This window comes from Hemitrygon akajei, chromosome 2 (assembly GCF_048418815.1).
Source record: "Hemitrygon akajei chromosome 2, sHemAka1.3, whole genome shotgun sequence".
Taxonomy (NCBI): Eukaryota; Metazoa; Chordata; class Chondrichthyes; order Myliobatiformes; family Dasyatidae; genus Hemitrygon; species Hemitrygon akajei.
In genome coordinates, this window is record NC_133125.1 from 71933648 (window position 1) to 71959357 (window position 25710).

General features: G+C 41.3%; 1 protein-coding gene across 1 annotated transcript in view; it reads left to right on the forward strand.

Moving 5' to 3' along the window:
* Positions 1 to 24335, forward strand: part of LOC140720763 (uncharacterized) — a 106141-nt gene extending 81806 nt beyond the window's left edge. The window contains exons 8-21 of the mRNA XM_073035599.1: positions 1193 to 1379; positions 4148 to 4360; positions 5035 to 5218; positions 5770 to 5971; positions 6056 to 6226; positions 6998 to 7195; positions 13648 to 14195; positions 16242 to 16396; positions 19145 to 19270; positions 19343 to 19441; positions 19636 to 19869; positions 21752 to 22226; positions 23428 to 23512; positions 24321 to 24335. Coding sequence (XP_072891700.1) covers positions 1193 to 1379; positions 4148 to 4360; positions 5035 to 5218; positions 5770 to 5971; positions 6056 to 6226; positions 6998 to 7195; positions 13648 to 14195; positions 16242 to 16396; positions 19145 to 19270; positions 19343 to 19441; positions 19636 to 19869; positions 21752 to 22226; positions 23428 to 23512; positions 24321 to 24335 — 2892 coding nt within the window. The remainder of the gene's footprint in view (positions 1 to 1192; positions 1380 to 4147; positions 4361 to 5034; positions 5219 to 5769; positions 5972 to 6055; positions 6227 to 6997; positions 7196 to 13647; positions 14196 to 16241; positions 16397 to 19144; positions 19271 to 19342; positions 19442 to 19635; positions 19870 to 21751; positions 22227 to 23427; positions 23513 to 24320) is intronic.
* The last annotated feature ends 1375 nt before the right edge of the window (positions 24336 to 25710 follow it).

Sequence of the window (25710 nt, forward strand, 5' to 3'; positions counted from 1 at the left end):
CTTAACAACCAGTCTAAGGTAGGCGCCGTCAGTATCCCTGTGTACTACGGTGTACCGCGACACTTTTCTCCTCCTCACTCCTGAGACTTTTATGCCCTTCGTGGGCGGCGGGTACCCTCACTCAGAAGACTTTTCCACGGGCGGAGGATATTCCTAAAAACAGATAAGAGTTAGTACTTACCAGTCACGATTCTGCACCGGGAATGATCTCTCCCAGGGTAATTTGGGGTTGGTGAGGATCCGTCAGCAGACAAGATCTAACTCAGTGATTTAACTATCTAGTGGAAGTCTTCGATATAACAGGCACTTCCTGACCTTAGTCGAGCTTGCGGCCGCAAGTTGTCTGCTGTCGGACCCGCCAGCCTGTGTTGTCTCTCCCTCCCCACGTCGGGGTCACCAAATGTTGGGCTTGAAATTCTGCCCTGTGTTCGTTTAGGAAGAGAGACAACCAGCACCGGAATATTACAAAACTTGGGTTTATTGCAGAATTCGTAACTGGCACAGCAAATCCACGGAGTCGCTGGAGAAGGCGCGTTCGGACTTCCCCTTACAATCTGCTCTTATTTGTACCCCTTTTCCCCCCAGCACAACCCCCCGCTACATATTAGGTAATATCGGGCACTTGTGTCCATCTTATTGGCCCGATGCCATACACTCACGAGTTACCTGTTTCTTTTGTTTACTGAATCGCGTGACACTAGTAGTTTCAGTGTAGCGGAATCCCCAGTTTCGCTTCCCCCCTCCCTCGCATTCCGGTCTCCTAATATTACGTGAGCCACTCCTGACCTGTAATGGCAGTCTCGAATTAACCCTAACATTAACCCTAACAGTATGAAGAGCAACAGTTGTCAGTTTCTCCGAGTTATTTACAGTTTTCATCTTGTGGTGAATTAATGACAAAGATGTTTAAAAATTCCACTCAGTGATAGTGAAGAAAAGACTACTCCTCTAAATGTTCAAGAACATGACATCATCAGTTAGGCTCGCTCTTTCATTGTCACCTGCATGTGTACTCAATTGAATTTTTTCATTTTCCACCCCACCTCGAAGCGCTTTTGAAGAACAATGCAGCCATTATTATTATTTATCTTAAATTTCCACAATGAAACAACTTAATCTGAAATTATCTTGCTGGTAATTTGAAATTTGCTATATATGTAGACCTGAACCAGAATTAATTGCTGTATTGCAGATGTGCGGCTGTTCAAATGGATTTAAACTCATGGCTGACTTGCATACCTGTGTTGATATTGATGAATGTAAAGAACTAACAAGCAGACCTTGCAGTCAAATATGTCTGAATAAGAACGGAACCTACAGCTGCAGCTGCTACCCTCATTATCTGCTGAACAATGATGGACACAGCTGCAAAGTAACAGGTAAGCCCAATCTTCCATTGCCTGTTTTAAGTATGAATTTCAAGATTATTGTACAAACAATTGCACAGTATGCTTGTTAGGCATTACCACAACTGTTACTTGTCCTGGATTAGTGTAACTGATTTCCATTTATGCCCTGTTTCCTACTTCCCAAAAGATGCAGTTCCCAATGTAAAGAGCCTATCTTGTACATTCTTATCCATTTTAACACAAAGCTCCTAATGTTAATTTGGATTATTACTGGCAGTGATACCAAACCAAAGCTGTGCTTGTATATAAGCAACTCCCTTCAGTTGAATATATCAATAACTTGTTTGAACCACATGAGTTTTAAATCTAACAGGATTGTGTTAAAACCCATACTCCCTCTCCTTAGAAATACCAAGTGCACTTTTTATGGTTATAAATTCTCCTCAGTGCTAGTTGTCTAAGACATTTTATGGCAGTCAATTCTGTTTAGATACTACATGTGGCAGGGCTGATCAAATTGGATTGTTTTAACATTGCAACAAAAGCAAGAATCATGCCCTCTTTGCACTGTCCTTCTGAAATAACCACAGTATTACTTTACACCTGGCTGTCACCTCAGACTTGCCTTTTGGGTTATCATGTAGAACAGGCAAAGTATTTGATACCAAAGCAAAATAGAATCAAGGTATTTGTTAAGTGTGCTGAACAAACCAGATGGAAATGGGGTCCAGAGCTGACCACCCCCCCCCCAGAAACTATGCTGCTAATGAGAGAGAGAGAGAGAGAGAGAGAGAGAGAGAGAGAGAGAGAGATGAAGAACAGAGTTAGAGGAATCTGCTACAAATAAGAGAGAGAGAGAGACGGCTGATTTATGTAATATGGCTTCTTCACTGATGGAAAGGTAAACAATCTTTTGCTACAAGGACACTTCTTTGCTCGTTAACATTCTTGCTGAGACAGCAGGGAGTGGCCTAGTTTGATGGACATGGACATATTGAGTTGATGGATGGCTGATACCGCATCAAGGGGAGATAAAAGATGGGTTTGCGGAGACACAGACAGACACACCAGTGGACACTGAAAGAGTGTTGTGCACCCACAGGAAGGTGGAGGCCTGGAGGATCGGTCTGGAGCACGGTGGATGAAGGCAGACCGGTGGGGACTTGTGTGTGTGTCCGCCCTTGCCTGGGTGATGAGTCCATCACTGAATAACAGTCTAGCCTGGTACGGAAGGGTCATAATCGGTGACTCCAACGGTGTGACTCCAACGGTACAACGGAACAAGAAGACGACGGAAGATTTGCCTGCTGCAGCTGCTCACATCTCGCTCGCTCTCTCTCTCTCTCTCTCTCTCTCTCTCCAACATTGCTACACAACAACAACTACCTCAGCATGAACTTAACTGAACTCTATATTCTCTTATGACAATTCATTTACCCCTAGACTTTGATAGAGCTTGGTTTTGATTCTTATTCCTGCACTTCTGTATTTATCATTGCTAACCTGTTTTATATTGGCATTTTTGACATTGTATTGCTTAGTTTACTAATAAACACCGTTAGTTACAGTACCACCAGACTCCAATGTATCAGTCCATTTCTGCTGGTCTGTTAACCCAGTTACAGAGTACGTAACAAATTTCACCCTGACTTGTTTTACCACTTACAAGATAATTGCTGATCATAGCATTATTCTTTTTCCAGTCCCAATCTCATATCTTTATTCCTACTAATTCAAAAATCTAACAGATTTTAGTTCAGAGTTATGAATTTCAGGCTCTCAAAGTTTAGCTACCCTTCACTTTCTGACAGCTTGCCCTTTTGAAGACTGACCTGCTCAAGACTCCTAGCTCAGGAAACATTCTTCTGTGCATTCTTGAAGAGTGTTATATTTCCAGAGAGATCACCATTCCTCAAATAGCCCAGCCTACTGTCTTGTCAGATGTCGGAATTGCTATCCCAAGAACTAGTCTGGTGAATTGTCTCTGCATTTACTGTATTACAAGTGCATCTTTGAGCAAAATTATGCACGTATTCCAGGTGTGTTCTCTCTAAAACCCTACATAGCTAGCTCTTAATTCTGAATGGTTACCTAATATATCCTTGACTGACAGGAAAGATGACCTACCATGTGCCTTCCAATTGCCTGTAATTTCAGTGACTTTATAGTACCCATGCCTCATTAAACACTTCCCAATTTCACCATTTTAAACAATACTACTTTCTGCTAATAGCTTTTCGTAGTTCCACATTACACCCTCCTGGCTCGGTGTGAACACTTGAACTGTTCCGATATGTTGTTTTATTTCATCTGCAAACATGGAAGTATTACTTGGTCTCTTGGACAAATCTGGTAAATGATTGGTGATTCAGTGCCAATCCCTATTGTGTTTCAGTCTGTCGCCCAGAGAACCAGTTTATTCCTCCTTCCATTAACTTCTATCCACTCTCCCATGGACTTGCTATGAACAGTGGCAATGTTCTTTGATTGTATCCAAACCTTGATGTAACTTCCTTTTTATATTAAAATCTTAATTAACAAAATCAAAATTAATTTACAAAATACATCATTTTGATCTAATTTCACACCAATTGTTTAATGCTAATTTTTATACGTAACATCTGGAGCAACACTCCAAAGAGGGTGATTTGGAGCACTTTACAATTCATTGACTCCACAATGCTGAAATTAAAATTATTAGCTTTTTTTAGTTCTTTGGAGGCAGTAGAATATTATTCTGGTCACTTATGTATGCAACAAAAAATTAGAGGCTTACTGTCCAATTTGCTTTGTAGGAGCCGAGCCTGTTCTTCTTGCATCCATCCACCGTGATATCCTGCTGTATGGATTACACAGTGAGAAAAAGAATATCATTTCTGCTATTACAAAGAATATAATGTTCCCCCTGGATTATGATTGGAAGGAACAAGTAATCTTTTGGGCTGACACTTATTCTAAGAGTATAAATTGGATGAAATTGAACCAACATGATAAAGGAACCCTGATTGAAGGTCAGTTAAGAAACAAAGCTTCTCTTTGAATCTTGAGCTTTCATTTCAATACTGTATTATGGTTTCTCATTCAGCCATTCCAAGTTTACTTTACAGTCATAGAGTCATACTTTGTGAAACGACAGTAACTTGGATCAAACTGCATCTGAAAAGAATGTTAACAATTCAGTCCAATGAACTCTCAATTAGCTGTTTCCTCTTTTCTGTTTATTTTTATGCTTCCAATAACCAATTTTTTGGCTTACAAAATACACTTTCACAATTGACACGATTAACTCCTGCGCCCAGTATGGTGAAGGTTAGATCATTAGAAGTACTGAAGATTGAAGAATCTGAAGGTCATAGGGAACGAAAAGAGCTGGATCAGACATGATATTCAATGTCAGGGCAACTTGAAAGGTCAAGTGACCACTCCTGTGCTTGTATTAGTATTGAATTTTAAATATGCTATCCTATTGGATGGGGGTAAATTATTGCAGAATTGTGTTCTCTGCACAATTTGTAATTAATTGTGAGAATAAGAGCTGAAAAATGAAGCCCTGAAAGAGTTAGGTCTGTATTTAATTGTTACCAGCTTCAAGTGGATGAAAGAGGGAGAATTTCTGCTGTTTTAATTTTGAGTAATATCCAATTTGTTAATTATTTTTTCTTGTTCAACATGTCATCCTTTCCAGGAATATGGTCTGACTGTATAGCTGTTGACTGGGTGGGCAGAAACCTTTACTGGACAGATGGTGTATCTGGTCATATTCTGGCAGTAAAATTGAACTCCACAATGCATGAAATCAAAGAACATGTGGTTGTAATTGACACAGATATAGAGCAACCTCTCTCTTTAGTTTTGCAGCCACTTAATGGGTAAGTCCTAAATTTTGCAATGAAATTGTATGTATGTTCCATATGCAAAACTGATTACTTAGGTAGTAAATTCAATGTGCTTTTTTTAAAGAAATTTCCTTACTTGGTTGCATCTGGAATTCCCAAGGGAGAAAATGTCACTCTAGCCACAAGCAAATCCAATGGCTTGAAAAGCAGAATGACATCAAAGCCATATGTTGTGAATCTGTTGATAATTTGGTTCAAAATGGAATAACATACATTTTGAACCTCTGATTCATCTGCCAGAACAGTTTAGAGTAGAAACTGAGGCGATAAGAATAGACTGGTGGGAGGGAACAATACCCAGTGGCTGGATAGTTGACAATTAAGTGTGTTAATAGAATTGTTGTTCTAAAGAGTAGAGATCTGGATTCACTTCCTGACAAGAATGATCACATAAAACTTAATGCCATTCAGAACTATTTTTTTAAAATTTGGATTGTACTAATCAGCTTTCTAGGCCATAACATAATCTTAAGAAATAAAATTGGAAGGAACCATTTATCATGTATATGTTTTCTACAATGTAGACTAATGTATTGGGCTGAGATTGGAGGAGAGCCCCACATTGAGAGAGCAGGCATGGATGGAACAAACAGAAAAGTAATTATCAAGCATGGGCTTGGATGGCCAACCAGCTTGACACTTGACCAGCTTGACTGGAAATTGTTTTGGGCAGATGGAAAACTTCATTGCATTGGTGTGTCAAATTTAGATGGCACTGGGATAAAGGTACTGTCATTTGTTAAAAACCTCACTTAATTAATTAATGGTGAAATAAGGTTCTGAATAATCATTTTTAATCAGTTTTTCCAGTTGGCCTATACTCAGAGGCCATTTGGTGTAGCTGTATTTGAAGATAATATATACTGGTCTGATGTGGAATTGAGAAGTATTCAAAAAGGTGACAAGAGACTTGGAAAGAACAGGACCGTACTCCTGAAACATGATCAAGCATACAGCTTGAAGGTAGTATTTTTCTTGCAAGTAAGTTTGTCTGTTAAAATCCTTATCTCAAAGGTTCTTGTGCAGGGATTGTTAATTTGTAATTGTACTTGAACTGAGGCATTTACTGTAAGTCGACCCCGAGCAGTCTGGAGGAAATTTGTGAGTCAGATAGTGTTGACAGCATTTTGTGTTTTCCATTGTGATTACCTTCTATAAAGGTTCATTTAGTTAAATACATTGTGGTCAGCTTCATAGTGCACTTCCAACAATTCTGTGGATCACCGGACCAGAACTCTGGCCACTAGTTTAGTAAAACAACTATCACCAATAACCCCAGTGAAAGCAAATAAAGATCCTTGTAGATCAGTTTGAAAGGTAATGTTGGGCTACATTTGAACATTGCTCTAGCAATAAGTTTCTGTGTTCTTAACGAAAGTCAATATGATGTACTGGGCTCTTAGCTTTGTAGCCCCTTCCCCTCTTCTACACTCTAGAGACACCCATATGAGAAACTGTGAATTGAGGCATGAAAGAAAGAAAATGGAAAATTGTTAATACATGAGTGGTTGGACTGCATTGTTTCCTAAACTCTGAACCCAAATGACTTTGGCCCAAAATATTGGACTTGAGTGACGTGTGTTTAATATTAAGTGTCAGGGCCATATTAGAACATGAATTGCCGACCAAGGAATTCAAAAGCTGAGAACTTCAGGTCAGTCAGCATGTGTAGCGGAACAAGATTTACTGCTAATCTAGAGTTTAATTGCTCCACACATATTATGTTTAGTAACATTGAATTTTTACTTGCAGATAATTCATGAGGTGCTGCAACCAACAATTTCAAATCCTTGTGAAAAAATAGGCTGCTCACATTTCTGTTTGTTGGGACCAGGGTTAAAAGGCAGCTGCCACTGTGGGCCAGAAATGCTGCTGGCAGACAATTTAACCTGTGTAAAGTCAGATGATGAGCCTTTTCTCTTGATGGTATCTCCCACAGTCATCACTCAGGTGAGGTTTTCTATGCAAGCTAACGAAGTAAGAATTGATTATTTGCACTCTTGATATTGGCTCTAGTTACTGCAATTGGATCCATCAACTTACAATTATAAAAAAAAACCAGTGGCAGCTGCCTAAGGCAGTTGCTTCAAATTGGTCTCAAAACATGGAGCTTCAGGGAAAGTTAAAATCAAGCTCAAACTTTCGTGAAAGCTAACATCTCAAGTTTAATACTTTTGCAGGAAGCTTTATACTCTTTGAAAAAGATTTAAAAGGTACTATTGTTTTACTTAGAAATAAATAGATAAAACTGCTTCATTAGAACAGTTGACATTCACAAATTTCAGATGAGCTCAATGAGCTCACTTTGACCATGGAGGAACAATCACGAACTCCCACATCCCCTGATTTCAGTCCCTGAGGCCAATGTGTGAGCAGCCTGAAGGAAGGTGAACCCACAAGAAGCACCTGGTCCAGATGGATACCTGACAAAGTACTAAAGACCTGTGCTGATCATCTGGCTGGACCTTTCACTAAGATCTTTAACCTCTCACTTCGGCATTCTTAAGTATGCACCCTTCAGCAGGCTTCAGTTATACCAGTGCCCAAGAAGAGTGTGGTGGCCTGCCCCAGTAACACTTACATCCACTATGATGAAGTGGCTTGACAGGTTGGTGATGCAGCATATCAACTCCTGCCTGAGAAGTGACTAAATCTGCTCCAATTTGCCTACCTGGGCAACAGGTCCACAGCAGATGCCTTCTCATTGGTTCTTCACTCAACCCTGGAACATCTGAACAGCAAGGATAATTTTATTGACTATAGCTCAGCATCCAAAACCATCGTCCTCTCAAAACAAGTCAATAAGTTCTTAACCTTCACCTCAATATCTCTTTGTGCAATTGAATTCTCGATGTTCTCAATTGCTGATCCCATCAGTTTGGACTGGCAACAAGATCCCCTCCACGATCTCCATCAGCACAGGTGCACCACAAGGCTGTGTGTTTAGACCCCTGCTCTACTCACTTTACACCTATGACTATGTGGCTAAGTACAACTCCAACGCCATATTCAAGTTTGCTGATGACACCACTGTTGTCGACCAAATCAAGAGTGGTGATGAGTCAGCATATGGGAGGGAGGTTGAAAATCCAGCTGAGTGGTGTCTTAACAACAACCTCTCACTCAATGTCAGCAAAACCTAGGAGCTGATTATTGACTAGGAGAAGAAAACCAGAGAACATTGAGGCAGTCCTCATCAAAGGATCAGAGGTGGGATGAGTCAGCAACTTTGAATTCCTGGATGCTATTATTTTGGAGGAACTTTCCAGGGCTCAGCACGTAAATGCAATTACAAAAGAAGCATGGCAGCACCTCCATTCCCCAACAGGAAGGCCTCAAAGCTTTCTGCTTCTTTCTGGACACCAGACCCAACCAGTTCCCCTTCACCACCACTCTCCTCCGCCTGGTGGAACTACTCCTCACTCTTAAAAATTTATCCTTCGGGTCCTCCCACTTCCTTCAGACAAAAAGTGCAACCATTGGCATTCACCTGGGTCCCAGCTATGCCTGCCTTTTTGTCAGCTCTGTGGAACAGTCACTCCCCCACTTTTCCTACATCACATCGATGACTGCACTGGTGCTGCTTCCTGCACCCATGCTGAGCTCATCAACTTTGCTTCCAACTTTCACGCTGCCCTCAGATTTACCTGGTCCATTTCTAACACCTCGCTCCCCTTTCTCAATCTCTTTGTCTCTATCTCTGGAGTTTGTTTATCCACTGATATATTTTATAAGCCCACTGATTCTCACAGCTACCTGGACTATACCTCTTCTCATTCTGTCACTTGTAAAAATGCCATCCCCTTCTCTCAGTTCTTCTGTCTCTGCTGTTTCTGCTCTCAGAATGAGGCTTTTCATGTCCTCCTTTTTCAAAGAAAGAGGCTTTCCTTCCTCCCACATCAATGCTGTCCTCACCCACATGTCTTCCATTTCATGCATATCTGTCCTTACCCCATCCTCCCGACACCTCACCAAGAATAGGGTTTCTCTTGTCCTCACCTACCACCCTACCAGCCTCTGCTTCCAGCACATAATTCTCTGTAACTTCTGCCATCTCCAATAGGATCCCACCACCAAGCACATCTTTTCCTCCCCCCCCCCTTTCTGCTTTCCACAGGTATCATTTCCTATGCAACTCCCTTGTCCATTTGTCCCTCCCCACTGATCTCCCTCCTGGCACTTTCCCTTGCAGGCAGAACAAATGCTACACCTGCCCCTACACCTCTTCCATTCAGGGCCCCAAACAGTCCTTTCATGTGAGCGACACTACACCTGTGATTCTATTGGGGTCATCTATTGTATACAGTGCTCCTGTATATCGGTGAGACCCGACGCAGATAGGGAAATTGCCTCGCTTAGCACCCGAAAAACGGGATCTCCCAGTGGCCACTCATTTCAATTCTACTTTCCATTCCCATTCCAACATGTCAGCACATGGCCTCCTCTATTGCTGCAATGAGGCCACACAGGCTGGAGGAGCAGCCCCTTATATTCCATCTGGGTAGCCTCCAACCTAATGGCATGAGCATTGATTTGTCAAATTTCTGGTAATTGCCCCCCCCCCCTTCACCACTCCCCATTCCCTATTCCCTCTCTCATCTTATCTCTTTACCTGCCCATCACCTCCCTCTGTTGCTCCTCCCTTTCCCTTTCTTCCATTGCCTTCTGTCCTCTCCTATCAGATTCCCCCTTCTCTAGCTTGTTATCTCTTTCACCAATTGACTTCCTAGCTCTTCACTTCACCCCTCCCCATCTCCCAGTTTCACCTATCACCTAATATCTTGTACTTCTTCCTCCCCTCTCCCCACCTTCTTATTCTGAGTTCTAATATCTTTTTTCCAGTCCTGATGAAGGGTCTCAGCCCAAAATGTCAACTGTTTACTCTTTTCCAAAGATGCTGCCTGACCTGCTGAGTTCCTCCAGCATTTTGTGTGTGTTGCTTTGACTTCCAGCATCTACAGATATCCTCTACATTCTTAGGAGTCTGCAGAGATTTGGCATGACATCTAAAACTTTGCCAAACTTCTAGAGATGTGTAGTGGAGAATATTTTGATTAGTTGCATCACGACCTGGTATGGAAACATCAATGTCCTTGAACCTACAAAAAGTACTGGGCATCGACCAATGCATCACAGGTAAAGCCGACCCCACCATTGAGCACATCTACATGAAACACTGTCGCAGGAAAGCAGCATCTATCATCACTGACCACCACCACTTAGGACATGCTCTCTTTGCACTGATGCCATTAGGAAGAAGGTAGAGGAGCCTCAGGACTCTCTCCACCACATTCAGGAACAGTTACTATCCCTCAACCAAAATCCTGAACCAAAAGAGATAACTTCAGTCAACTTCACTTGCTCCATCATTGAAATATTCCCACAAACAAGAGTCTCATTTTGAAGGTTACTCATCATTTCATGTTCTTAATTTTTATAGCTTATTATTATTATTTATTTCTTCTTGTATTTGCACAGTTCTTCACTCTGGTTGAATGTCCAAGTTGGTTGGTCTTTCATTGATTCTGTTATGGTTATTTTTCTATAGATTTATTGAAAATGTTCTCAATAAAATAAATCTCAGGGTTGTATATAGTGACATAAAACTAATAATAAATTTACTTTGAAATTTGGCTTTAGTTTCGAGGTCCAGATATGCACAACCTTACCAAAGCTTTGAAAAGTGGCTAGACTGGCGTCCAGTTGCATTCACCTCAACAATAAGCAAACATTTTGAAAGGCTGGTCAAGGACTACATCTGTAGCTTGCTACCACCCAAACTTTACCCCCTACAATTCGCCTATCAACACAATTGATCGACAGATGACTCAATAGCCACTGCTGTACACATCTGGAGAAGAAGGATGCTTATGTGAGAATGCTGTCCCTGGACTACAGTTCAGCATTCAACACCATAGTTCCATCCAGGCTTGACAAGAAGCTCAGAGACCTTGCCTTGACTCTGCCTTGTGCAGCTGGATCCTGGACTTCCTATCAGATTGCCAGCATGTTGTAAGAGTAGGCTCCCTCACCTCCAACCCTCTGATTCTCAATGTAGGAACTCATCAGTCCCCTCCTGAGTCCTCTCCTTTACTCCCTCTATACCCATAACTGTATTCCCACCCACAGCTCCAATATGCTAATTAAATTTACTGACAGCACTACATTGATTGGCTTTATTTACAGGGAAGAAGTCATCTCTCTGACACAGTGATGTCAAGAAAACAACCCCTCCCTCAGTGAAACATAGCAAAGGAGCTGGTTGTGGATTACAGGAGGAATGGAGACTGGCTAACCCCTATTGACATCAATGGATCTGGGGTTAAGAGGGTAATCAACTTCAAGTTCCTCGGCATCCACATCACTGAAGACCTCACGTGGTCTGTGCACACCAGCTGTATGGTGCAAAAGACACAACAGTGCCTCAGACGGTTGGGGAAGTTTGGTATGGGCCCCCAAGTCCTACATACTTTTTACAGGGGCACAACTGAGAGCATCCTAACTGGCTGTATCACTATCTGGTATGGAACTGTACCTCCCTTAATCGCAGGACTCTGCAGAGTGTGGTGTGGACAGCCCAGCGCGTCTGTAGTTGTGAACTTCCCATGATTCAGGACATTTACAAGGACAGGTGTGTAAAAAGGGCCTGTAGGATCATCGGAGACCCAAACCATCCCAACCACAATCTATTCCAGCCGCTACCATCCGGGAAGCGGTACCACACCAAAAAAACCAGGACCAACAGGCTCCAGGACAACTTCTTCAACCAGGCCATCAGACTGATGAACTGACATTGATTTGAGTGTACTCTATATTACATTGACTGTTCTATTTATTATAAATTACTATGATTGCACAATTAGACGGAGACGTGGCGTTAAGGTTTTTACTCCTCTTGTATGTGAAGGATGTAAGAAATAAAATCAATTCAATTCACTTCAGTGGAGCCAAAGCATGTACCACCAGGCTCAAGAACAGCTTCTACACTACTGTTATGGAACTTAAATGGTTGCCTAGTACAATAAAATAGACTCTTGACTTCACCATGCACCTCATTATGAGCCTTATCGTTTACTTGCACTGCCCTTGTTCAGAATACACTTTATTCTGCATTGCTGTTGGATTATCTTGCTCTGCCTCCATGCACTGTGTGAAGAAGTGATCTGTATAAGCAGAATGCAATACAGGTTTCGCACTGTATTGAAGAGTGTTCAAGCATTCAAGATTGTTAAATCATTTCCAGTACAGAAATCTGAAGAAGAATAAAATAATTCCTTCTGCAATTTCAATGCAGCAGAAGAAGAAACACAATAAGAAGACTAAAATAATAATAAAAATATAATGAATATAAATACATAAGATACTTTATTGTATATACAGAGATTGATTGTATGTCCATAAAGTGATGCTAGGCACAGAAGTGTCTATAAATAAGGTGACTGACAAGAAATGATAAAGTAATGGTTGTAGTAAGTCAAAACTGCCCATGATCAGGGTGGGTGGGATCCTTCACAATGTTACCCACCAAAAGATTTGACACCTGATATGATTCATTACCTAGAACCACATCCAGTGTGGTCTCTTCTCTAGTGGGCCTGTATATATATTGTGTCAGGAATCCTTCCTGGACATACTTAACAAATTCTGCCCCACCTGACCCTTTTGCACTGAGGAACTGCCAATCAATATTAAGGAAGTTGAAATGATACATTTCATTGTAATTTTCAATGTAGATGTGAGAAGTAAAGCTAAATCTGCCATTTTGTAACTGTGGTACAAGATCATCTAGCTTATTACTGCATATTTGATGCACCATCAATAACTCTCGGAGACGGGAGGCGAACGATAGGCTTTTATTAACTGCAAAAGTGACCACAACATCTTGGAGACTGAGGGAGGAGCAGTGCCTCCAATCGCCTTTATACAGGGGTCTGTGGGAGGAGCCACAGGTGCAGTCAGCAGAGGGGCGTGTCCAGACAGGTATACACATAGTTTACCACAATATTGCATGCTTTTAAATATAACACCATCATTCCTGTATTCACCACACTTCTATTTTGTCTCCATGTTACCTAAAGTTAAATTCTTATCCCTTTCTAAGCTATTTATTTGATCCTTTATTCATATAAGAACCAGTTGGATGGAGAAAGCCCTTTAGTTTGAATTGATATGATTTTGTTTGGATTGATAAGATGCTCTATTAGATGAAAATAGGAGTTTCCCGGTTACACCAACCAAAAAGTCAAGCTGTTGCAGTACTTGGGCAAACTTTTAGTTCTTGCCTGTTATAATTAATTATAGCACAATATTTATCTAGTTTCAGTAAAGTAGTGCTTCATCTCAGTTACTATCTTAAAGGATTGTAATTTTGATATTAATTTCAGTATTTTGTAATCTTCTAGATATATCTGAATCATCTAGACCAAGGCAAAGGATTGAAAGATTTACCAGAACACTTAGTCCACCAGCTGATTAACATGCAAGTGACTTCTGCTGATTACATCTGGAAAGACAAAGTGCTCTACATCGCAGGGTCTGATCAAGGTCTTATTGGTCATCTAGTGATGAGGCCTAATATTTCCTCATGGCAGAAGATTCTCCAGCCTAATAATGAGATAATCTCTTTAACAGTGGACTGGTTAGGCAAAAATCTCTACTGGATCACCAACAAACCTTGTGGAATTGAAGTGGCATCTGTTAATGGCCTTTATCGACTTGTGTTAATAGAGCATCTCAGTCGTTCAACTTCTCTTGTATTACATCCCCCTTCAGGCATCATGTGTTTCTCTGAGTGGGGGTCAGAAAACCAAGGAGATGGTCCAAAGATTGAATGTTCTTTCATGGATGGACAGAACCGAAAAGTTGTTTGGAAAAAGTGTCGCCTTCCAACTGGACTGGCAATTACAGAATCTGGCACTCGGCTTTATTGGATTGACTTGGGCAAGTGCTTGTAAAGAGCTTTTAAGATGCAGCTAGTAAACTTCAGGACTGCTTGAGTTTAGACTAATCTACTCTGCTTTTGAGGCAGTTTGAAAGTCAGAGTCAGAAAACACTACAGCTCAGAAACAGGCTTGTCAGCACATCTAGACCATGCTCAACCATTAATCTGTCTAGTCCCACCAACTTGTATCCAGATAATAGTCCTCCATACCCTTCCCATTCATGTACTTATCCAAATTTCTCTCAAATATTGAAATCACCATCCACATCTGCGTTCACCACTTGCGCTAGCAACTCATTCCACACTCTCACCACCCTCTGATTGAAGAAGTTCCCCCTCACGTTCCCCTTAAATATTTCAACTTTCACCCTTAGTTCATGATCTCTAGTTGTAGTCTCACCCAAACTCTGTGGAAAAAGCCTGCTTGAATTTACCCTGTCTATACACTCATAATTTTGTATACTTCTATCTAATCTTCCCTCAATCATCTATGTTCTAAGGAATAATATCCTAATCTATTCAGTCTTTCCATATAACTCAAGTCCTTAAATCCCAATAACATGCTTGTAAATGTTCTCTGCACTCCTTCAGTCTTATTTATATCTTTCATGTAGGTAGGTAACTAAAACTGTGCCAACTTATTTATGTCTCACCAACATCTTATTCAAATACAAAATAACTCCTGCACTCAATAGATTGAATTCTGAAGGTCAATGTACCAAAAGTTTTCTTGAGAACACTATCCACCTATGACACTACTTTCAAGGAATTATGGATCTGTACTCCCAGATCCCTCTGTTTTGCCACACCCCTCAGTGCCCTGCTGCTTACCATGTAAAACCAAACCTGGTTGATCCTACCGAAGTGCAACACCTTCCTTTTGTCTGCATTAAGTTCCACCTGCCATTTCTCAGACCATTTTTCCAGCTGGTCCAGATCCCGCTGCAAATTTTGATAGTCTTCCTCACTGTTCTTTATACCCCCAATCTTGGCGTCATCCACAAGTTGCTGATCCAGTTAACTACACTATCATTCAGATTGTCGACATAGATAACAAACAACAATGAACCCAACACTGATCCTTGTCGCATGCCACAAGTCATAGGCTTCTAGTAAGAGAGACAACCATGTACTACTACTCCCTGGCTTCTCCCACAAAGCCAATGTCTAATCCAATTCACTACCTCATCTTGAATGCCAATCGACTGAATCTTTTTGACCAACCTCTCACGTAGGACCTTGTCAAAGGTCTCGCTAAAGTCCATGTAGACAACATTCACTACCCTACCTTCATCAACTTTCCTGGTAACTTCCTAGAAAAACTCTGTAAGATTGGTTGGACGGTACTTAACATGCACAAAGCCATGTTGACTATTCCCTAATCAGCCCTTCTCTATCCAATTATTCCTACTGTATTTCTGGTCCCTTGGAATACCTTCCAGTAACTTTCACACTGCTGATGTCAGGCTCACCAGCTTAAAATTTCCTGGTTTATTGAATTGAATTTCGGTTTATTGTCATTTAGAAACCACAACTGCAATGCAGTTAAAAAATGAGACAATGTTCCTCCAGAATGATATCACAAAAACACATGACAAAACAGACTACACCTGAAAATCCACATAATGTTTGGCAATCCCCAAATCCAGAGTCTGGAGAGGCTGCTGTGTATTAATATTGCACTACCATCTTAGCGCATTCCCCGGAAAGGAGCTCCAAATCCACCAGACAAAACAAGACTACCCAGACACACCAAGTCAGGAGACCAACTCTACCACCCAACAAACCAAAACCTAAAGCTACAAGATCTACACAAAACTGCATAGTTACATATAATTATAGTTAACATATAGTTACAACAGTGCAAACAATACCATAATTGATAAAAAAAACAGACCATGGGCACAGTAAAAATAGTCCAAAGATGTTAAAAGACTATAAGTTTGAAAGAAACCACCACACAGTTTCCACAAGTCCTCAGGGTCCCGATAGACTCGTCATCACACGCCGGCGGCAGAAGGGAATACCCCCACTATGGACCCACGGTGCCGCCAGACCCAGCGTCGCAGACACAGCACACAGTGAAAGCGCCCTGACCGCAGAGGACTCCGAGTCCGTTGATCCTCCGACCACCCCCTCTGGCACAGCCTCTCCAAGCACCATCCTCTGCCTAGCACACTACGACGCCCCCGCCACCGGCCACCAGCAACGTGACCCTGAGGACTGGGGGCCTGTTCTTCCCAGCAGACTCCCGGACCTCACAGCAGCAGCAGCAAAAAAGAAGGCCTTCCTGGAGATTTCCAGATGTTCCTCCATGCTCCCACATCTGTTTTTCATCAGATTAGGATTGTGCATGGCACCCTGCTCGACAAATAACAGATATCAGCTCCGGAGAGGCCACTGAAAACTGCGTCGTGCCGCCATCTTGAAGGCCATCTTAAAGCCTTTCTTAAACAGAACAATTTAGCTATCTTCCAACCCCCTGGTACCTCACCCATGGCTAATGATGTTCTAAATATCTCTGCCTGGGCCTCTGCAATTTCTGCACTAACCTCCCACAAGGTTCCAGGGATCCCCTTGACAGGTCTGGGGATTTGTTCATCCTAATTTGCTTCAAGACAGCAAAAACCTGGAGCAAAAACTCCTCTTGTAAGTTGTGTAGAATCCATAATCTCACTGCTTCTTTGCCTCAGTTCTATAGACTATATGTCCGTCTCCCAAGTAAATACCTCTACAGATTTGCTTCTCTAAATCCCATGGACAGTTGGGTGGTCTATAATATAAACCCACTAACGTGATCAAAGCTTTCTTAATCCTCAGTTCTACTCATAAAGCCTCACTAAACGAGCTTGCTAGAACGTCCTGTCTGAGCTCTACCATGACATTTTCCTTGACGAGTAACACAATCCCTCCCACACTGTCACATCTAAAACAACAGAACCCCAGAGTACTGAGCTGCCAGTCCTACCCCTCCTACAACCAAGTCGCACTAATGGCTACAACGTCATAATTCCGGGTGTTGATCCATGCCCTGAGCTCATTGCCTTTCCCACAATACTCTTGCACTGAAATATATACAGCTGAGAACATGACTCCCACCATGCTCAACCTTTGGATTCCTGAAGTTGTATGCCACAAGTTGTCTTTCTCCACAAGCAATCTACTATCTATTCTGTTCTGGCATTCTGGTTCCCATCCCCTTGCACTGCTGGTTTCAATTCATCCCATGCTGTACTAGCAAACCTTCCCACAAGGATATTAGTTCCCCTTTCAGCTCAGGTGAAAAACCATCCCTTTGGTACAGGTCGCACCTTCCCTGTAAGAGAGCCCAATGATCCAAAAATCTGATGCCCTCCCTCATGAATCAATTCCTTAACCTCTATGATCTTCCTGTTTCTGGCCTCAGTAGCATGTGGCACAGATAGCAATCCTGAGATCACATCATTGGAGGTTCTGTCCTTTAACTTAGCACTTAAATACCTGACCTCACTTTGCATGACCACATCATCCTACCTACCCATATAATAGGTACAGACGTGGACCACAACCTCTGACTGCTCACCTCCCGCTTAAGAATGCCATTGACTTGATCCAAGATGTCTCTGACCCTGGCACCTGGGAGGCAACATACCATCTCGGAATCCCGTTCTCATCCACGTAACCTCCTTTCTGTTTCCCCAAACTATGTATAACCTATCACTGCAGCTTCTTCCCTTCTTCTTCCCTTCTGAGCCACAGAGCCAGAGTCCTGACTGCTGTGTCTTTCCTCTGCTAGGTCATCACCCCCCGCAACAGCATTCAAGCCTGTTGTTGAGGGGATCGGCCACAGGGGTACTCTGCCTGTCCCCTTTCCCTCTCTTGTCAGTCACCCAGTTACCTGTGTCCTGCACCTTGGCTGTAATTAGCTTCCTGTATGTTCTGTCTATCACCCCTTCAGCCTCCGGAATGATCTGGAGTTCATCCAGTTCCAGCTCCATTCTTGAACATGGTCTGTTTGAAGCTGCAGCTGGATGCACTTCTCGCAGGAGTAGTCATCAGCAGTACTGGAGATCTCCCAGCCTTGCCACCTCCCACAAAAGGAGCATTTCCCTATCCTGCTGGCATCCTCACTGGTCTAAATAGACAAGAACAATGGAAAAAAGATTAAATTACAAAAAAAATCTACCCACGACCTATGCCTCTCCTCTCAAAAACCTCAAAGAATATTTTACAGTGTCCTTAACATTTTAACCACCCTCATTTACAGCGTGTAAATGTTTCAAGCAGTTTTTAAACTGTCCTACTCAGCCAGGTTTTCTTAATGCCAGGATATGCACCCTTTCTGACAAAAACATAGGCAGAAGCTTGGATATCAATCTTTGGTAAATTCAGCCCATGGTAGATGCCTGTTTTTCCACTAATTCACTGAAGGAAATTGCAAGAGTATTTTATAGTGTCCTTAACATTTTAAGACTTGTCTTTGGTTCAAAATTGTATGAGTCCTATAGCTCAAGCTGCTGAAACATTCTGTAAGCCATTACTTCCAGTTAAATGAGCTAGCATCATGATTTAACTCCTGGTTGGGAACCTGATTCTGATTCTCTCCATTTCATTCTAATAGACAACGTATCAAATGATTTTAATGTTTAACGGGTGGTCCTATGATTTATCAATGGGAATTAGAAACTGTTTAAATCATCATTGTGGAGGTGCCAGGGGAGTATTCTGTGCAAGAATAATTGACAGTCACACTAATATATTTTACATTTTAGTCTTTTAACCAAGCTTAAACCCCATATTTGGTCTACTTGAGCTCAACAAGTCATGATATTTAATGTAATTAGAATGATATTGTAGTTGCACTTGGCAAGACTACAAGTCAGGAATTACCCATCACTGCTGTCTTCAAAACTTGAACTCTAATATTGGACTGAAGACTAATCCTAATAACCAGTTGTAATTTTATTCTTGTTCTTCAGATAATAATGTTATTGACAGTATTCTCTTGGATGGTTCAGAATTTCAAGAAGTGAAAGCAGGCCTCGGGGTTCATTCGGTGTTTGCATATTGGGAGAACACATTGTTTTGGACAACTGTACATAATGGTAAGTTTTTCACATTTGACCATGATTCCTAGTTTGTGCCTTGCATCATAATTCTAAGTTATTTCTTGACAGGTTACACAAAATTGTGGTACAGTGCAAAGGGACAGGAGAAGAAGTGGTTTGAAGTTGAACAGAAAATTATTGGTCTTAAAATATATAATAGACAGCAAGGTAAGTTTCTATCAACTAGCTATATACCAAGGTTTTGAATTGGGAAGTCTGTAAAATAAAGGCAAATGATCTTTAACTAAAAATCTCAAGTTTTGAATGTTTTCTATTTTATCCCTTCTAGTAAGCCCTACTGTGATTATCCACTCACAGTCATGTGCACTAAATAATACTGACACTTTCTAAATTTGCTGCAGGAAATAATTTCTGTTCAGAGGGAAATGGTGGCTGTAGCCATTTGTGCCTACCATACCCTGGAGGAAGAACCTGCAGATGTTCCACAGGATATCGCCTTGTCAATGATAGTACTTGTGAAGTTATGGAGTGTCCAAAGCAGACTTGGCCATGCCTTGATGGTTTTGACTGCATCTTGAATGAACAAGTGTGTGATGGTGAAAAACATTGTACCGATGGATCAGATGAAATGGAATGTAAGTTTATTCAAATAATTTCAGCAACTGTTCCTGATTACAATTCTGTGCTTTGCAATTTGGCTTTTCAGCTAGCTCCTGCAAAGAGCAATGTAATTAGTCTTGTTCCATGGCTTAAACCCTCCTGCAAATGTTACCATTTTCTGGTGGTTGCAGATCAATCTGCCCTTCAGGAAATGCAACCTGATCACAACATATTGCATAATGCCCCCCTTAACTGCAGGATCTCTGGTTACAGATCTTGCAGAAATAGATTTACCTTTATTCTATCAAATTTGTGTGTTAACTGTGCAACCTACAGCACAGTACAGGCTTTTTGGCCCACAAAGCTGTGCCGAACATGTCCCTACCTTAGAACTACCAAGGCTTACCCATAGCCCTCTATTTTTCTAAGCTCCATGCATCCATCCAGGAGTCTCTTAAAATACCCTATCATTTCTGCCTCCACCACCACTGCTGGCAGCCAGCAGAAGTAGGTAAAAAACAAGAAATTATAGGCCAATTGACTTCAGTGTAAAATGTTGGGGTCCATTATTAAGGACAAGGTATCAGGACATTTGGAGGCAGATTACTTTAGAGGCCGAAGTCCGCATAGTTTTCTTAAGGGGACATCTTGCCTGATAAATATGTTGGAATTATTTGAGGAATTAACAAGCAGAATAGAAAAAGGAGAGTCAGTGGATATAGTTTAATTGGATTGGTCGAAGGCCTTTATCAAGGTTCTCTTATCTAAGCAAAATAAGAGCTATTGTATTACAGGATAGAAGACTGGCTGACTGGCAGGAGGCAGAGTGAGAATAAACAGGCTCTTTTCTGGTTGGTTGCCTATGACTAGTGGTGTTCCACAGGGGTTGCTTCTGGGATTGCTTCTTTTGATGTTATATGTCAATGATTTAGATGACAGAATTGATGGCTTTGTGGCCAAGTTTGCAGATGCTATAAAGATAAGTGGAGGGGCATGCAGTGTGGAAGAAGCAGGGAGTCTGCAGAAGGAGTTAAACAAATTAGGAGAATGGACAAAGAAGTGGCAGATGGAATATAGTGTAGGGAAATGTATGTATGGTCTTGCTCTTTGATGGAAGGAATAAAAGTAATTTTCTAAATGGGGAGAAAATTAGGAAATTAGAGGCACAAGGGTCTTGTGAGTTCCTGTGCAGGATTTCCTAAAGGTTAATTTGCAGGTTAAGTTGATGGTTAGGAAGGCAAATGCAATGTTAGCATTCATTTCAAGAGCATGTGAATATAAGAACCAGGATGTGATGATGAAGCTTTGTAAGGCATTGGCCAGACTGCATAGAATTTAATGGGTCCCTTGTCTGAGAAAGGATGTGCTGGCATTGGAGAGGGTCCAGAGGAGGTTCACGAGAATGATCCTGGAAATAACAGAATCCACATATGAAGAGCTTTTTATGGCTCTGGGCCTGTACTCACTGGAGTTTAGAAAAATGAGAAGATTTGAAACCAATCAAATATTGAAAAGCCTTGATAGAATGATGTGGAGAGGATGTTTCCTATAGTGGGCGAGTCTTGGACCAGAGGACATAGCCTCAGAAATTAGGAGGAATTTCTTTAGCCAGAGGGTGGTGAATCTGTTGAATTCATTGCCATAGACAGCTATGGAGCCCAAGTCACCGGGTATATTTAAAGCAAACAATTAGTAAGAGTGTCAAAGATTACAGGGAGAAGATGGGAGATTGGGGTTGAGAGGGATAATAAATCTGCCCTAATGCAAAGGCAGAGCAGATTCAATGGGGTAAAAGGCCTAGTTCTGCTATGGTTTTATTATTTTATGTTCTAGTGGAAAGGAACCAAAATCTAAATGCTTGGAATTCATAGATGGTTTATTGATTGACCTTTCTGGATCTGCATGTTATCTTTACAGGTGATATGTGGAAGGGACCTGTACAGACAAGCAATGTTTTACCCAACAGTTCTACTGCTGAAGTTGTCTTCTCCCAACAAATGGCCACTTCAAGGTGGCTTCCAGTCAGTTCCACAGCCTTCAGAGAAAGTTGGCTCCCTCACACAGATACTGCTCCAGTCACATCCAGTTATGGCGTTTCTCTGCACCGTAGTACAATGACACAAAGTCCTTCTGCAAACCAGACTGATGAGGATTTCAATGTGACTGAAGCAGGAAGGTCTGGTTTGTGCACGGATGAACTGTGCAGCATGCAAGGGAAGTGCTCTGTAGTTAATGACTTGTTAATGTGCAAATGCCAAGAAGGATACACTGGAAGATTCTGTGAGCACTTGGTAATGCCAGAAATCAGTGTTCCCCTCATTCTGGGAATTCTTGTTGTGGTATTGCTTGTTACTGTTGGAGCATTCTTCTTGAGGAGAAGAATTGGAAAAAGGTTTGTACTTGAATATTCTGAAATAGTAGATAACAAATATTTGGACTGAACAGTGCAATATTTAAATTGGACAGGTAAATATTGGAACTAAATTCCATAGGTTCAAAGATTCATTTATAGATAGCCATGAAACCAAGGAAAAAAGAATGGCAGCAGGATTAGCAACCCCCAAATCCCTCCTCCCCACAAAATAAAACAAGAAAGATCAGGCAAAAAAACACAGAATACAAAAAAAACCATAAGACTGGAAAAAAAAGTCTACAGGCCAAGTCCACATCCAAAACCTGGGGAACATTCTTCCTCTCCATAGCAGAGTGATCTCACCAGTGATAAAAAGGCAGTACTCCTCTCCGCAGCAGAGCAATCTCACCAGTGATAAAGAGGTAGTCTCCCCTCTCCATAGCAGAGCAATCTCACCAGTGACAGAAAGGCAATCTCCTCTCTGGCAGCAGAGCAATCCTACCAATGGTAAAAAAGCAGGCAGCCAGTATTTCAATCGCCCTTGTCACTTCACTTGTGGAACCATAGAAGCTTTAATCGATGAAATGGAATCAAACATCAGCTCACAGCGAACCACAAGGTTCTCGAACACTGCCTCTGCTCCCCGGAATCCCCTCGGAGACTGCAGAGTGCAGAAGCACCCACACAATCTCTGAACTGAAAATCACAGGCTCCAACAGATCCAGAATCAGATTCAAGACAAAAAAAAAACGAATGTAAAAGACATAAAAGAAGTGAGATTAATGATTTCATGATCTATCCAGAAAATGTTGACCAAAGGATTATGTACGCAGGTGCCATCTTGACTGGAAGCCATAGATATTTCTTCTTAATACAAATTGATAAATGGTTTGCCCAGCAATTAAAGTAATTTAGCCTAATTCTTGTTTTTAGATGGGTGTGTAAAACTGCCTTCTATTTGTTGGCTGTTGCTCCTGCAAAGTTTCAGATATTGCTGCACCCAAGATCAAGCCTAGAACACATGCTAAAATTTCCATTCAAGTTCTAACCAGGTCTCTTCCTGTTCTAACAGTCAAGCAAAGAATAGTTGATAGGGGTTTAATAGTGCATTGAAATAGTTATTTGTAATAAGATTGTTGACTATGTACTCTTGCTGTCAAACTCAAAGTTGGGGAGAAAGAGGAAAGTGAAGTTTTCCAAATGTAACCAAGATATGTCAAAAATACTCTTTCTGGTGCAGGAAAGCTCATGCTAACTTGCAATTGACTGCAATGGGACACAGGAACCAGATCGCAATGAATGAAGCTTCTGTAGTGGTACCAGAGGTAATGTAAAAATAGAACTTCAATAAATACGTTTCCCTCTACCTTCTAGAAATAGAAAGAGTTCAAAATCTTTGCTTTTACAAAACATATCCATGCAGTTAAAACTGAAACAATTTAGGATCATAAATCATAAAGTAGTCAACTCAACTCTTATTATTTATTTTTAGATACAGCTCTTCTGGCTTACTGAGCCGCATCACTGATTTGCCTCTAGTCTATTTACAGGACAATTTAATGACCAATTACCCTACTAACTGGTACAACTTTGGACTGTGGGAGGAAACCAGAGCACCTAGAGGAAACCCATGTGCTTCACAGGAAAGATGTACAAACTTTCTTACAGAGGATGCCAGAATTGAACTCTGAACTCTGACACCCCAACCTGTAACATCGTCATGCTAATCACTGTGGCACCCCACTACTCTGTCTATTCACTAGTGTTAAATAGGTGTATTCTGTATCTAATTAGCAGATACTGAAACAAAAGTAAACTAATCCGTTGTATGGCACTTTCATGTTCATCTAGCAGACTAATTCCATTTACCTGTAATAGAACTACTTATGCCTTGCCTATTTCAGAGTTTATATAAACACTTCTGAAATGTAGTGACTTCATCTCATTCTGTCACTTCTGACAAGCTCCAAATGTCAATCATCTGAGAAAATATGTGGTATTAAATCCTCAAATGCCCTTTAAAACACTTCCTCTTCCCAAACTAATGCCCTCTTTTTTTTGACACACCTACCATGAAAAAAAGACCTGTGACCATATCTTATTACCTTGTAACAGGTTGCCCCTTGCTTCCAGGGAAACCAAGCCTAGCCCATCTAGTCACTTCCCCAGAATAAATGTACCTTAATCCAGGCAATATCCGGGTGTACCTCCTTTATATTGTCCCCAGCACAATCACGTGCAACCAGAAATTGATGTAGCAAACAGAAATGTACACAGCACCCCTGAAGTGGACTAACAAACATTTTATAAATTTGCAAAATAATATCTTGAGTTTTCTATGCTATACCCTGACCATGAAGACAAATACACAATGTGTTGCCACTCCAGAATTATAGACAGAAATCCTCAGGTCACTGTTCCTCAGCATTACTTCTGAAGAAATTTGCTTTGGTCATATCTTCCTTAGAACTCCCAAGTTCCAAGAGACAATTAGTTATTTTTCTCTATAGATTTTACCTGACTATTTTACTTTCTGATTTGTATTGAATGCTCATATCAGACTACAGATTTTGTCATCTGAACTCAGAACTAACTTACTTCCTTTCTTTCTTCCCAAAGTAACAAAGTCCATACATATATCTATGATAATAAATCTGAATCTGCCCCAAAGCTACAGAGCAGGTGCTGAAAATTTGGATTAATATAAATAGGTGCCTGCTGGTCAACATGGGTGTGGTGGACCATTTTCCATATGTGATTCTATCATTAAGTGATCAACATCTGTGACCCAAGACTGCTTTGTGTAATAGGCCACAGTATTCCATTTGAGGTCTGACTGTTTTCAATGCTGGAGCATAACCCCTGTGCTCATGTTCATCTCTCTCACCTGTTAAGCTCTATATCCTACTTCCCTCTTAACCACATTATCCATTTGTAACCCAGATGCTTCCAACAAAGATAGCTGCTGTCTCCGATGAGGTTGTGGTTCAGACTTAGTTGAATATTATGTTCATAAAGATGATTTTGGGGATGGAGAAGGGAGTTAGAGGTCAGATTAGGGTCTAGGCACAGGATGTGGAGGAAATGCAAGTCAGGCCTTCGCTCTGCACTCAAAAGTCAACAATGTGGTATGAAGGACATCTGTGGATGTCAGGCTGTCCCAGGATCAAATTGAGGACTGCCAGGAACTGCTTGCTCTTGCTGATAACATCCATGCACAGGACATGTCCCATAGGGTCTTGGGCTATGTTTATTCCTTTTCATAGATACTGCCCAGTCTGCTGAGATCCTCTAGAATTATATGTGTTTTGCCTATATGCAGTATGTGTTTTTGTGTGACTAGATGTTTACTTGCAATATGATATGTGCTACATGTGCATTGTGCTGTGTGTGACTGTTGGTACTGTGTTTTGCACCTTGACCCAGAGGAACACTGTATCGATTGGCTGTATCCATGGATATTCATGTATGGTTGAATGACAATTAAACTTGAACTTGAACCATGAGGGCCGGTCAGTTGGCA